This window comes from Impatiens glandulifera, chromosome 5 (assembly GCF_907164915.1).
Source record: "Impatiens glandulifera chromosome 5, dImpGla2.1, whole genome shotgun sequence".
NCBI lineage: Eukaryota > Viridiplantae > Streptophyta > Magnoliopsida > Ericales > Balsaminaceae > Impatiens > Impatiens glandulifera.
Window position 1 is genome coordinate 33726332 of NC_061866.1, and position 14845 is coordinate 33741176.

At 31.2% G+C, this 14845-nt stretch overlaps 2 protein-coding genes across 3 annotated transcripts; one reads left to right on the plus strand and one right to left on the minus strand.

Moving 5' to 3' along the window:
• Nucleotides 1-942: 942 nt before the first annotated feature.
• On the plus strand, nt 943-4197 carry LOC124939990 (magnesium transporter MRS2-I-like). Of its 2 annotated transcripts, XM_047480461.1 has the most exons (11): nt 947-1245; nt 1325-1354; nt 1430-1580; nt 1817-1947; nt 2448-2522; nt 2625-2813; nt 2883-2927; nt 3024-3068; nt 3499-3528; nt 3632-3751; nt 3846-4197. In XM_047480461.1, exons 1-11 carry the CDS (start codon nt 1030-1032, stop codon nt 3930-3932), a joined length of 1119 nt encoding a protein of 372 aa, XP_047336417.1. In that variant the 5' UTR covers nt 947-1029; the 3' UTR covers nt 3933-4197. The 2 variants fall into 2 exon arrangements, 1 of the variants encoding a protein (XP_047336417.1); XR_007099428.1 differs by lacking the exon at nt 3846-4197 and having other exon boundaries at nt 943-1245; nt 3461-3528; nt 3632-3652.
• Nucleotides 4198-8643: 4446 nt separating this feature from the next.
• On the minus strand, nt 8644-12496 carry LOC124938662 (transcription factor UNE12-like). The gene is made up of 6 exons (XM_047479144.1): nt 11907-12496; nt 11438-11560; nt 10907-10972; nt 9626-9691; nt 9168-9245; nt 8644-9056 (listed from the first exon to the last, which is right to left on the minus strand). Exons 1-6 carry the CDS (start codon nt 12234-12236, stop codon nt 8826-8828), a joined length of 894 nt encoding a protein of 297 aa, XP_047335100.1. The 5' UTR covers nt 12237-12496; the 3' UTR covers nt 8644-8825.
• Between the last annotated feature and the right edge of the window lie 2349 nt (nt 12497-14845).

Genomic DNA, 14845 nt, shown 5'->3' on the forward strand with positions numbered 1-14845 from the left:
ATTGGTCACATATTGATAATATCTAATTCCGATATTTTTATTTGGAATCCATAGATTTACCTTGTTATGTGATGAAAATATTAAGAGTATGAACCCTAGTTTTTCTTATTAAAAAATAAAATTTAGAAGAGATAAATCTCAAAATTTTTTGGAACTAGTATAACTCAAAATAAATTGCACCGGAAATTAAACTAGAGTCTATATCGTAGCATGGTACTATTCTACCACTAGACCACTAGTGATTTTGTTTCCTTTTTTCTTTTATTACTAAATCTTGAATTCAAAATATTCTAATTTGATTATTTAAAAAAAAATTTAAGCTAAGTTTGGAAAAATAAATAATAAAAAATGAATTCGGTTTTCGGTTTGATTTTTGAGTTAAAACCCAAACTCGAAAACCGTATTTGAATTTAAATAGATTGAAATTCGATTCGAAAATCGAAAATGGAATTTGAATTCGGTTTATTCAAATTAGGTGAATTCGAATTCGATCGGATATTTGGTTCAGACCAAATATTAAACACCCCTAAATGTCAACGTCAAGTAAAATTCAACACCAAGATTTATGAAGTATGGTAGACAAAAAAAAAAATACAAAATATGTGACATGATTCATTAACTAAAATGATAAAATACCCTCTATTTAAAATTATTAATTTTAGTTTATTATTATATATTAATACAATTTTAAATCTTTTTATAAAAAAAAATTATCACCTAAATAACAAAAACAAAACAAAAAAGACATAGCCGGATAACATAAACAGCTGTTTCTATCTTTTCAAAAAAATCACTAGCGGCCAGTCTGACACTGTACCCATGCAGAACCAGAAGCAGCTGCATCATCATCATCATCAAGTAATAACTTCTCACAAAACTTCCAAAAGATTCCATATTTATGGTCCCCCTCGCCCTACATCCACTTTCTTCATGTAATCATGTCGTCTCTTTCTCTCTCTCTCTCTCTATCTAGTCTTATCAAGCCACTTTCTCACGAATTTTGAATGATTTTCAAGAGAAGAGGGATCTATGTTGCTGATGGAGAGTGTCATGAAGAAGGCCGCCGTCTCCAGGAGCTGGATTAAGCTGGACCAGAGCGGCCATGGAACGATAATGGATCTCGACAAGTTTGATATCATGCGCCGAGTTCCTATTCACGCCAGGGACCTTCGAATTATTGATTCCTTGCTTTCTTATCCTTCTATAATCATAGGCCGAGACAAAGCTATCATTCTCAATCTGGAGGTTATTATATTAACTATTCATTCTTATTAAGCTCCAAACACTATCATTTGTATCTGTTGATCAAACGTTTGATTTTCAGCACATAAAAGCTATCATCACTGCAGATGAGGTACTTTAACTCCTACTTTTCTTTGAATTTTGCTTTTGGAGTTTGTTGTTGTAGTAAACATACGGAGATTTACAGGTTTTTCTTCGAGACCCTCTAGATGACAATGTTATTCCTGTTGTGGAAGAATTAAACAGAAGACTGCCTCCTCCTTCGAGTTCTAACTCCGGAGGAGTTGTGGGAGAAGATGAAGAACCTTCTTCAAGGGCCCAAGATGATGAAGAAAATGGTGAGACATGAACTACTAATCCCTTAATACTGCAATTGGATTCCAAATCAGCTTTGTTTTATAATATTCTGAAATCAATTAGTAGGATTCGATTTCTCTGTTCGTGTTCATTGTTGTTGTCTGTTGTGTTAGGAAATGATTCACAGTTCTTTAGATCAATTTGATTGTTTCCTTGCCATTGAAAGTGATTGTACATATTTGGAATTTTCTGATTGATTTGTGGCTTGGTTGAATAGCTGTTCTAGAATTCCCATTTGAATTTCGTGCTCTGGAGGTTGCTTTAGAAGCGATGTGCAGTTTTCTTGATGCACGTACAAGAGAATTGGAGACTTCTGCTTACCCAGCTTTGGATGAGCTTACCACAAAGGCAAGAAAGTTTCTCTCAATTCTTTTTTCTGTTCATTTCGATCCCAATGATTGATTGCTATGAGTGAAGTCACAACCATTCATTCTTCTTGCAACCAAATACCCAATTTAGATGTTCTTTGAAGCAAACTAGATCATGATCAGCTCTGATCTTACCCAACTTCAACATTTTACCAAAATGAAAAAAGAATCAAACTAAGTTCACTTGAGAGTGAATTGAGCATATCTAATTCAATTGGTTATGTTTATTTCAAGTGGAAGGATTTGAATGTATATGACTTTATAAATTAGTTCAATCATTTTCATTTCGAAATTGCAATTTTATGGTTTCTTCACAGATAAGAATTGAATTGCAATATCATGATTTATCCAAGACACAATAAATTGATTTGTAATTCAACGTAAATTCTTATAGAATTATTAGAATTAGGATTCTAAATTCAGTTTTAATTTCAATTCTCCTCATCCAAACCAAACACAGGCTTAACAATTTTTCTGCAGATCAGCAGCCGTAATTTGGACCGAGTTCGTAAGCTAAAGAGTGCAATGACAAGGCTGACTAGTCGGGTTCAGAAAGTAAATATATATCTTTCTTTTCCTAACACCATCTTAATTGAAAATGAAGGAATAATTGATTAAAAGAAAAGTTATGCATACTGTTGTTGTCAATGTCATCAGGTAAGGGATGAACTGGAACAACTTCTAGATGATGATGATGATATGGCAGTTCTTTACTTATCAAGGAAACTAAATGGGTTTTCTTCACCTGTGAGTGGTTCAAAGCTTTCTAGAACAACAAGTAGAGGAAGTGCTGCATCTACTCTTAATCCAGAACCTGATATTGAAGAACTCGAAATGTTGCTTGAGGTTTTTTGCTTATTCCAGTCACACACTACACTGGATCCTTGTTCACTAAAATGAAATAAAATGTTGCAGGCTTACTTTATTCAAATTGAAGGCACAATGAACAAACTGACCACAGTAAGCCCCATGCTTAATAAATGGTTTGCAAAAAAAAATCATTTTTCATGTGGGATTAATTATCGATGCATGATGAATATCTATTTTTCTTTTCAGTTGCGTGAATACATTGACGATACTGAAGATTACATCAACATCCAGGTAAACATGCTTGAAACACTTTGAGACTCTAGTACTTTTGAGACATTGTAGAATTTGGCAAAAATAAAGAAAAGGGTATTTCAATTCCTCTTAAATTAGCTCTTAATTTAAATTCTTAATCACATATCTTATCCCTGGTTCATTTCTTTGCAGTCTAATTCCTCTTCCAACAGCTAAAATTTCAATAATAAGATTAACATTCCAAACAGCAGTAATATTATAATTTTTCTAAACATATGAATGTCAATTCAATTCTAGTTCCCCTTATCTATCCAAACATAGATAGCTTCAGTGTTCATTTTGTTTCTTCATAGATAGCCTAAGAGACCAAAAGTTCTAAATACGCCGTAAATTGAAGTGGGAACAATAATTATATAAAGTTCTACATGCAGGATTTTAACTGAACATTCTTATTTATCTGATGATGCAGTTGGATAATCATCGAAATCAACTGATTCAGGTCTTGTATCAAAATCCCACAATTTAATCTAGGATTTCAGATCTTGTAGAAGTTTAATTTCAAGTTATTTCCTTGATTTGAATAAATTCTGTGTTTGATTCAGCTGGAGCTCTTCCTAAGTTCAGGGACTGTTTGTTTATCTGTATATTCATTGGTGGCTGCTATATTTGGTATGAACATACCATACACATGGAAGGAGGGCCATGGTTATGTTTTCAAATGGGTAAAAAAAATTGTGTAAAGAAATTTGATAACAATTTTGATTCATATATAATACATATTTCAATTGAAATTATGTTTTTGCCCTTCTTCAACAGGTAGTTATTCTCACAGGGATTGTTTGTGGCACCATTTTCTTATCAATAGCTTCATATGCTCGCCATAAAGGTCTAGTGGAATCTTAAACTTTATGAAGGTACCACATGTATGTTTTTTATTGGATATAAATGTTCAAATTTCAGTTTAAGTTTTGTTTTTTATTAGGACCAGTTTAGGAGTCTAAGAGGCTTGTTTGTTAGACACCCAACTGGTACTAGTAGCTAGCCCATTTTTTTTTAGGGCACCAATAAAAGGTGCTTTTTTATCTTCTTTTTATTTTGGTTTGTATTTGGATCTAACTATTATTTTATCTCAGACAGTTAAATTGTAAATAATTTTTTGGGTTTGGTATATCATTTTATTTAAGATCATAATTAAAATTATGTAATTTTTTACTTTTATAAAAAATTATTTATAGTTTATTATGTGCATTGATTGTTTTTTTTTTAAATAATTTATATATATTAAAAATTAGAATTGTTTGAGCATAAAATTTACTCAATAGGTTATCGAGCTCGTAGGTCGAAGAACGATTAACACTCCGACCGACTCTATCGATTTTTCGGAACGTATTTTAAAAATGTCATAATAATAGTATTATGATCGATACGCATCGGACGCATGCAATCATAATCCAACAAAAAATAATTAGAACAATAATCTAATTATTTAGGCATGTCATTTCAGACGCATTAATTCAAATTTCTCAACTACTAATCAATATTAGTCACCCATTTTTATCTAGAAAATGCTCAAGTTTTTCATTCTTCCGATCACTAAAGAGAGAAGAGCTACTATCAATAGACTTTCCTGTGCTATTCAAACTTTCTCTAAACTCTTCATCGAGCCTTACTATCTAAACTTGTTGAGCGAGCCTTGCTGAGAGTGAGTCGTTTGTAATTGTACCATAAAATATGTCACATTTATTGTCGCAAGTAAGTGAATTGTGTTTACGTACGTTCAGGGTCAACATTGGGGTAAACCCACATGCTAGGGCAGTTGCAATCCATTTAATATAATAGTAGTTTAGGATGGCAATCCATTTAATATAATAGTAGTTTAGGATGAAAAATAAGATTTTTTTTATTGAGTTATAAGTTCAAAATCTCACTAATTTTTTTAAAATAATTTAAAATAAAATAAATTAGAGTAGTCAAACTTTTTTCACGTTTTTCTACCTATAACTGAGACATACAGCCCAATCCTGGGGTTGGTACTGTAACAAATTAATTGAGAGATAGTTTGATTTATCCTTAGGATTGAAACAGCCCAATCCTCGGGTTGGTACTGTGTAACAAATTAATTGAGATAGTTTGATTTATCTTGTATTCGTGAATAAGTCGTGATTTTCAGCAGAAGAGAGTTAAATTTATTTTGTAATTGTGAATAAGTTGTGATTTTCAGCAAATAAATAAAATCAAATGTTATTTAAGCGAGTATGTTAAATAATAACTTATTGGTTGTTATATGTGTATCTTTTATATACTTCATTACCCAATCAACTTGAGATCCAATCCCATTTATGCATACACTTTTTTTCTCTACCTAAAAAAATATCTTAAACTTATTAAAAAAACAATTTATACATGCAATTTTAAGAGTTTAACAACTTTTATTTTTTTTGTATTTACATAAACTTTTAATATTTTAAATATTTAAATTAGTTTCAAAATTTTATTTAACTCAAGTTATGTATATTAGTTATCTGTCAATTTATTCCAATTAAACATCTTAAATTTTATAACTCAAATTATTACTGTGACATTTTTTTTTAACTAATTTGCTATAAATGGATAAATAAGTCAATTTATCAACCTATGTAATTTTGGTAAGATGAGATTACCCAACCCAAATTAGAAATATATGTATTAGGTAATATGGATTATTTAGGTATCACCCCATTCTCAACCTACTAATGACTATATACTAAATAGCTAATAGCAACAACAAAAAGTTGAAAGAAATAGCTAGATAATGAACCCATTTCAGCCACAAATTATTTTCAAAAGATGATAAAGTTATAAACATCATTTTGTACTCAATAATTCTTTACATAAAAAGTCAATTAGCATAATGATTAAGAAATTTCCCCAAGATTTAATTACTTTGAAGACTGCAAGATTCAAAAATGGCCTTCTAGGTTTGCTCACATGTTCTAATTCTATCTCATTTTTTCACCATCATAGTTACTTTCAAAAATTTTTTGTAAAACATAATAATAATTTTGTGTTAGATTAAATTAAATAAAAAATAATGTAAAAAGTAGATGAAAAAAGTATTGTTTTTTATGAAATTATAGACAAGGCTACATAATTCTTTTTTTATAAATATCTTTTGTCAGGCATGTTTTTATTTTGTATTTTTAACATAAACAAAAAAAAAAGTTTCTAAATAGGCTCAATTTTTATTGCAATTTTAGTTGGATCAATGTCATTTTTAATTTCAATATTTATATTATTAAACAAGCTCAATCAACCATATGATGAATTGTGCCCCCACATTAAAAGTTAAGTTTTTGGAGTACAATATACAGTCACTCAAAAAAAAAATTATAATTATAATTGGACAGACACACAAAGTCATTCAACTGTCTCTTATTGAACTCTCTTACAAGTTTTGTTCTAACACACATAATTTTACTTGTTTTGTTGGTACAATCTGTAGACGTAATTAAGTTGTACTCGGTGAAAAATTACGGTTTGAACAAACTAATGAATCAATCAATGTCAATGTTAATTTCGCTTAATGAATACTCCATTGGTTGCGAAAATTACTAGCCCCAAAGAGTATGTCATTAATCCAAATGTAATGAGATGAGTTCCTCAAGAAGACCAAACATACAATCAAGTTATGATTAAGGCTACTAAAAAATGAAGATATAACATTCTTTGTATGGGCAATTCTAACTGCTGAGAATGATGGTCAGGCGATCGAGAGAATGAGAGCCACGGATTATTGCTAAAGAGCATAATCGGCCCTAGTATTTTGTCTACCCTAAACTCAAATTTTTACTTTTGAAAAATGAACATGGACCTATCATTACAAAACAATGGTATAAATGCATTTGGAAGAAAATGAGAGTATGGTTTGAACAGAAAGAAATAAAAGGAAGAGTGGAGTTTGAGCCGAAAGAAAGAAAACTTGGAGATGTTAGTCTGCCTTAGCCCATGAGCAAACTCAATCATCTTTCCATTCGGCGCGTGAATGGGATGAATGGATAGTTGATCATCTTCCCATCAAATGGGATGAATGCCAAACTATCACGAGCAAACCATCAGATCAATCATCTTCCCATTCAGCGTGAATGGGATGAATGGATAGTCATTTTGGCCTGCGATCTGCTCAAACCATCAATCAATTATCTTCCCATTCAGCATGATTGGGATGAATAGATAGTCATTTTGAATGAACTGAATTATTAGATAAAATCGATTTTTTGATGTTTGGGTTCAGAATTATCATAGCAATGCCACCATAAATAGCTGTTGCAAAAGGGTAATGGAAGATGAACGACAAGATTTCATTTCATCTGGGCAATAAAACTAGAGTTATTTGGATACCTCTAACATAATGGATTGAAGCTATGGTCTAATATAGTTTGATTATCTATAATTTTGAGATTAATTTCTCCTTTTTTGTGTTCCTTACTATCACCTACCCTACTACAATAACTACATTTATTATTATCATTATTGTTCCCCCTTTTTGAAATAATCCTTGTCTTTCAAGGGTTGGATTGGATTGAATTGTCCAATTGCACCAAAAACTTTTTCTTTTCATATATGAAACAATGTTAGAAGTATGGATTGTAATCTCAACCGCCTTTATGAGAACCAAATAGAGTCTATGGGACAGAGATGATACAAGTTTTAACTCATATTTACAATGTCAACCAATATATATATATATTGAAAGTAGTAAAAGGAAAAGAAGTAAGAACAAAAAAAAAAGATTTTTTTGAAAACCAAAGAGCAGCCACACACATCCATCAAAATCCAATGGGAGGTGATGAAAGCTGCTTTGACATTTCAACAAAAGCCATCGAAAACAACCATCAAAGAAAAAGCTTTTTCTTTTTCTTCATTATCTCCTTATATTTTAATGTCAACTAATATTACTATTTATTTTATTATTATTATCTATTCTAACAACATTCTCAATTGAAAACACCCATCTCTACTAGAAATTTCATATGGAGATTTCTCATCTTAAAGATAACAACAACTAGCTTTAAACAGAGGTAGATATCCAGAGAAGTTCTGGATTCGAGCCCGCCAGGCGGCACGTCGTTAACTTGGTTGAGGGTGTTTGCGGACTATGTGCGGGTTCCGCAGGGCTTAGTCACCCTCCAAAGGAGTTATGGAACCCATCGTTCTAAAAAAAAATACTACCCGAAATTTAAACGGCGGGTGATTTCCTTTATATCCAACTAACTACACATTTCATGGCAAACATATCTAACTCGATATCCCAAAATCTAAGTGGCGATTGCTAATGTATCCAACAATTTATTGATGATTTCTCAACCAGAGATGGTTTATAAATCAAGCCATTATTTGTCATTACAATTACAGTTACATACTAAGAAAAAGGGTTGTATATGGATCCTTTTCAAATGACCCCACACTTCCCACTACTAGCAAGAATGTATGTATCATTCCCCACTTCCCACCACTAAAGTGCCTCTTCTCTCACTAACCACTAAGAATTTTCCCCACTAAATAATAAAGAAAAGGAACACACATACCCCACATTAACCATGTCCTTTATGACCAATTTCTTCTTCGTCTACTTGAATATGGCAACGACGTTAGGCTCTTATTTAAAAGCATCTACTATTATTTCAAAAAGCTAGAAGAACCAACATTTAACAACATTTAATTGCATTTCAAATGAAAAAGAAAAGAACAGCTATTCGAATTGTGGAATTCTGACTTTGAATAGCAATATAAGACGAAGGTGGGGCCCAGTTAATTTACCTAAGGAGGGGGATGTGTCTCCGGTTTCACCATTGAGGAACTCTCCGGTGGCTGCCTGTGGTAAATTGCAGATGCCAATGAGATGGGCATAATGCAGAGGGCCTTTGATTGAAGTAGCTGCATTGCAGCTCCTACATTCTCTTCCATCAGCTTGGCTACTTGTCGCTCTGTTCCATCACTTGACCATTTCTCCCACGCTGGTTGATTTCTTCCACCTTCGCCCGATTCGTCCTAAGAAAGATTAACAGAGACGATTCAAGTGTAGGCAGTAGGAATTAAAACAAAAAAAAGAAAAAAAATCATATTTTTTTGACTAGTCTCTATTACATATAATTGATTTACCTCCACAGAAGATATTGGGATGTCAGTTACTAGAGGTGCCACAGCACCAGCTGCTCCTAGTCTACTCATGCTCAAAACCTGCAAATTGAACTGTTTTGTTATACGTTTCTTCAATTTTGAACGTGATTAGGATGGTGATTATGACAAAATGTCTGTTTCCAAATCTTATGGTTATGGCCCTTTTGAATTACCAAAACAGGGGCCATTGGAGTTTGGTTCTGAAGAAAGTTAAAAATTTCTGATGTGGGTTCATGTAAAAATATAAAAGAAATGTCATTCTATGTCTATTTTTGCAATAAATGCTATTTTTCTACCACTTTGTCCAATCAAAACATTCCTTTTCCCTATCAAATCAATAACTGCTTAAGAATTAACTTATTAAAATAACATTACTATTCCTTCAAACCTAATCTGATCAGAGTGGTTAAAAGTCATGAAAATCTCTCTTCTTTACATACCTTGACCTGTTGACGCAAGAATTTCACATAATCCACAATTTCATCAAGCATGGCAGCTCTATCAGTCTGCATGAGGAAAAACCTTTAAAACTCTTACATAGTGAACTTGAATTCATCACACTACTCAGCAAAAGAGAAATCACACAGAAACTAAATAAAAAAGAGCGTTGTGTATGTTTTGTCAATCGAAGTTGTTCTCCAAGAAAATATTTCAAACAGCATATCCACTAACTATGAACTGACATGCTTCATGAATAACTACTCTAAGTGCACCATAGTTCACGTTTGTCAAATTTTATATGGACAAACAACTATATAAACATGAATACAATCACAGATATTTACTTCTGCACATTTACAAACATACAGGAAGATAACTAACACAGTAACACCTCACTAAAAGGTTGTTGCTTTCATGCAAAAATTTCTTAAATTAATTAATTCAAAATTCCTTCAACCGCAACAGGAGGCTTAAGCTTGAATTGGGCCCACAAGAAAGAGATACATGACGGTCTCCTAAAAGGTTGCTGAGCTAAGGAACCTCTCAAAAAAAAGGCCTATTATTGAGGAAGGATGGCTCATAAACAAATATTCCAAAAAGTCAATAGAACATAATATGATACAGATAATAAAAATCATTATGCTTTTTTCTCAAAGGATTTGCACTTCGTGTACTGCAGCCATATAAGCAACTATCACATTTTAATATTAACCCACTTAACAAAAAAATAAGCATAATGTCCCAATTATGTAAACCCATGGATACAAAAATTCTGAATTTAAATAACCTCCTAAACCTATTCAGACAGACGGATTCAGAAAGTTATTGGCTGTTTCTCATATGGATCAGGTTTGGGATACAAATCATAAATTATAAATGATTCCAGATGGAGCCATAGTTTGTATTATTAGAAGTCGTTCTCGTGACAACTCTGTTAATGCAAATTTTAAAATTTAAAACTTTTTTTTATTGATAATAGAATTTAGAAAGAAAATAGTACATAAAACCTGTAGAAAAAGACAAATCCCTTTAACCTCATTAATTAATCATGAAATTCATAGTGGTTCTTTAACTAACAAAATGCAAGTTGTCCAAAGTATTAAGCAAAAAGAAAGATGATTAATCATAAATAATGATATTAGTCATCCAGCACTATAAGATTCAAATTGAAGAAGGAAACACATCTTAGCAAAACTAATTGGCTAAATTATCCTAATCTTTTATAATGATAATCTGCGAGAGTTATCAAAAATTGTAAATTGGAAGAAACAGGGACTAACCTTGTTGACACTAGGCACTAATTCCTGCAATGCTCTAATTCTTTCTGCTATTCTTTCTCTGCGCAACTGGGAGGAAGACAGAGATAGAGAGAACGAAGATCTTAAAGTGTAACAAAAGAATGCATAAAGAACAAAGAAAATGAATCACTAAGTTTTTCATCACAATAACATCTTGGAAACCAATGTGGATGAGAGAGCAGGAGAAGAAAGATCATTCAAACATGTTTTTTATCAGTTGTATTTCCTCATCAAACCTTAAACAATGTCACTTTAAGATTGATGGGGAACTGAAAATTGCCTACATATGAAGATGTTCTATATAATTTCTTGTTATTTCTTTCTTAACAAAGAAAGAAATTGATTTTTTAAAGTATTTCAACGCATATGCGCGTAAGTATACTTAGAAGGATTATTTTACCCTTATTACGACGTAATTTGATTGTTACTAGATTATCAAGTAAAATCACCCATAGCTTACAGAAGTAGAATAAATAATTTGAAAACAAATTTCATTCCGATTAATTAACTTACCCTCTCAGCTATACTGTGTGGATCGGTTGCCTGCCCGCGTCTTGCGCGAACTCGTGGGCGAATTGCAGGTGGGTGTGGTGCTGCTGCAGCCACTTGACCAGACATTTGCTGAGAAGGAAAGCCCTAAAATGCCAAATCCAACATGCATTATCCATTAAGGAGACAATATTAGTATTATTTTAACAAGATTTGAAGATTAATTAGATCATCAATATAATTGTGTAGTGTGCAGTCAAATTCATAAGTTTACTGTACAGTAAGAAGACAATTTCCAAGATTTGACACCAAAAACAAGGCAATGCATGAAGACAAAAAAATCTAATAAAATATTAGCACCTGTAAATCCGGCTAAGTTTACGGGAAGAAGATTGAAGTCAAACATGATAAAAACCCGACAACAAACAGAAGAAACGAACAAATGTCAAAGCTGAAACAGAGACCAAAACTTACATTAATTAATCAAACTTACAGTTTTCACGGATGACACGGATACTCGACCACCATCGATAACATCATCTCGAAACCTCTTACCGCTTCCCGAAGCTTCATCGACCTTCATAAACCCTGGTTTCCCCTGGTCCAAACTCAAACCCAACGGAAAAACTCCTCCATGAAACCCACCGCCACCGAGATGAGCAGACCCGTCGTTGGAACTCAGCTGTAACATCATCGGAGGCGGTGCTCCGACCATTCCGGTTTCATTTCCCGCCAAGTTCCCGTCCGTTCCTGCGTATGAAGGAAACCCTAGGATTTGTTGGAAAAAATCGTCACTTGAACCATCAGAAGGGTTGTTTGCCATGAAGGGAAAGTGAAGATCTTTGATTGAGAAAGAAAGGTATGACAAAAACCATCTACTGTAACAGTGACGGGGAGAATTTAATCAGGAATCGGGAATCTGGGTTTGATTGAGCTGCGATTTATAGTGGGAAATTGAAGATATTGTTCATGTAGAGAAGGAAAAGGAGAGGTTTTTCTTGCTTCTTTTTCTAGTGAGGGTTGAAGAAGCAGAGAAAAATGTCTATGTGTATATGTGTGTGTGAGAGAGAGATTGAGATATATAGAGAGAGAAAGAGAGCGTGTCGATTAAGCGGGGTGATGTTGAAAATGGTGTCTTTTTCCTTTCAATAAAAGGGTCTCTATTTCAATGCAATTTACAACAGAGGGTTTAATTCTTTTTATGGAATTGCATTAATTCTTTACATTGAAAATATATGATAACTAAATAGAGGTGGTTGACTTCTTTCCTATTTATTATTATAGACATATGGGTCATTTAGTTTGAATTTTATTTGAATTTTTGGTTGTTTTTGTTAAATGAAAATTACTAAATTAATTTATCAATTTCATGGGTAGGTAGGTGAGATAATCTAACTAATTTATAAACTCTTCATAAAAATAAAATTATTTTTTTAAAATGTATTTAAGGTGTTGAATATTCATTTTTAAGTGGACACGAAAATTTCATCTATAAATAAAGATGAGTGATTGAGGAGGAAATTTGGGACAGAAAATGAGAGAAATAATGATGTGACATCACTTCATTTGTTAGAAAGAAAAAAAGTGTTTGAGCTTCAATAAATAGAGAAGAAAGAGAAATTATTTTATTTTTTCAATCAATCAGATTACATTTTCTCAATTATTTTCTCACCCAAATTCTCTCCTTAATTATTTCTCATAAACAAAATACAGTTTTATAAGAAGTTGAGATTTGTGATCTCGAAACTTCTTTGACATTCAAGTGTTTGGGCCAAATTTGTTTGAAGGCAAGATGGTAAGAACTATATGAATTTATTGTACAAATTACTAGTTGTTAGTGGGTCTCCATGAGGAAGTGGTAAATCCGGTGTGTTAAGTTGTTGCAGGGTAATTGGGATTAACGACTAATTTATCCATGGTTACAAAACGCAACTTTTATCGAACTTCAAAAGTAAAACAATTTTTTTGTGTAGAGTAACAAGAACAATTTTTTGTGTAGAGTAACAAATCCAAAGTCACTGATAATCATTACTAAGAATTCTTTAGTTTAAAATGGATGTGAACATGATTGGTACATGATATGTTTTCGATTTGAATTGTATCGTTTAGAACGATTTGTTTTGTCTGATCGATAGTTGACTAAAGATAAGTGATATAATCTTTAATTTGTATATTTAATTCAAAATACTAATAAAAATAAGAGTAATGATATACATATAGAATATTTATAAGGAAATTTTATAAAGAATGATTAGTCATTCTATCAGTTGATTGAAAATTTAATAAATGATATAATTTTCAATTTTTCATTTCAATCACACATACACAAATTTCCTATAAGAATTCTCGATATATGATTACTTTATATATAATATTATTAATATATTTATTTATTTTCATATTTTATAATAGATGTAAGTTTAATACTTTATAATTGTATAAAAGTAATTTTATTATTGAAAAATAATGTTTTTAAAGAAGTGTACAAACAGTGAATTACAGGAATTGTTTGAAAACGAAGTGAACAAGAATAATAATAAAAATTGTATAAATAGAACAAGTTAGAGATGATAAATTCATTCACACTTTCACACCCTATTACGTATGACAATAATATATATATATATATATATAATGATACTTAATTTTTAAAGTGTTCAAATTGTCGGGTCGACAGTTGTGGTTAATTTAAATATATATGTGAGAGTAATAGATACTTGGGTTGGATTGTTGGTTGACCCGCCCATAAAATTAAAACGGTTAAAAATAAAATTAAAAATGTTATAAGTATGTTTTGAACTTACAACATAACAAAACAAATACAACCATTTAACCAAATAGGCTAATAACACTTTATATTTTAAATTCAATACCAAATTAGAGGAACGCGAGATATTTAACAATATAACAATATAAGTTTCAACTTTTTAACTAACTAATATATATATATATATATATATATATATATATATATATATATATATATATATATATATATATATATATATATATATATATATATATATATATATATATATATATATATATATATATATATATATATATAATGATGCTTAATTTTTAAAGTGTTCAGATTGTCGGGTCGGGAGTTGTGGTTAATTTGGATATATATATATATATATATATATATATATATATATATATATATATATATATATATATATATATATATATATATATATATATATATGAGAGTAAATGAATACTTGGGTCGAATTGTGGGTTGACCCGCACATAAACTTAAAACGGTTAAAAATAAAATTAAAAATGCTATAAGTATGTTTCAAACTTGCAACCTAACAAAACAAGTATAACCCCTTAAACAACTAGGCTAATAACACTTTATATTTTAAACTCAACATCAAATTAGATGAACGCAAGACATTTTAACAATATAAGTTTAACTTTTTA

What these genes read in the sequence shown, in the direction of transcription:
- LOC124939990 (XM_047480461.1), top strand. Translation starts at nt 1,030, where the DNA reads ATGTTGCTGATGGAGAGTGTCATGAAGAAGGCCGCCGTCTCCAGGAGC. An exon ending in CCAAGATGATGAAGAAAATG is followed by an intron (nt 1,581 to 1,816) that starts GTGAGACATGAA and finishes TTGGTTGAATAG; the next exon opens with CTGTTCTAGAATTCCCATTT. An exon ending in TGGATGAGCTTACCACAAAG is followed by an intron (nt 1,948 to 2,447) that starts GCAAGAAAGTTT and finishes ATTTTTCTGCAG; the next exon opens with ATCAGCAGCCGTAATTTGGA.
- LOC124938662 (XM_047479144.1), bottom strand. Translation starts at nt 12,236, where the DNA reads ATGGCAAACAACCCTTCTGATGGTTCAAGTGACGATTTTTTCCAACAA. An exon ending in CACACAGTATAGCTGAGAGG is followed by an intron (nt 10,973 to 11,437) that starts GTAAGTTAATTA and finishes TCTTCCTCCCAG; the next exon opens with TTGCGCAGAGAAAGAATAGC. An exon ending in TCTTGCGTCAACAGGTCAAG is followed by an intron (nt 9,246 to 9,625) that starts GTATGTAAAGAA and finishes TTCAATTTGCAG; the next exon opens with GTTTTGAGCATGAGTAGACT.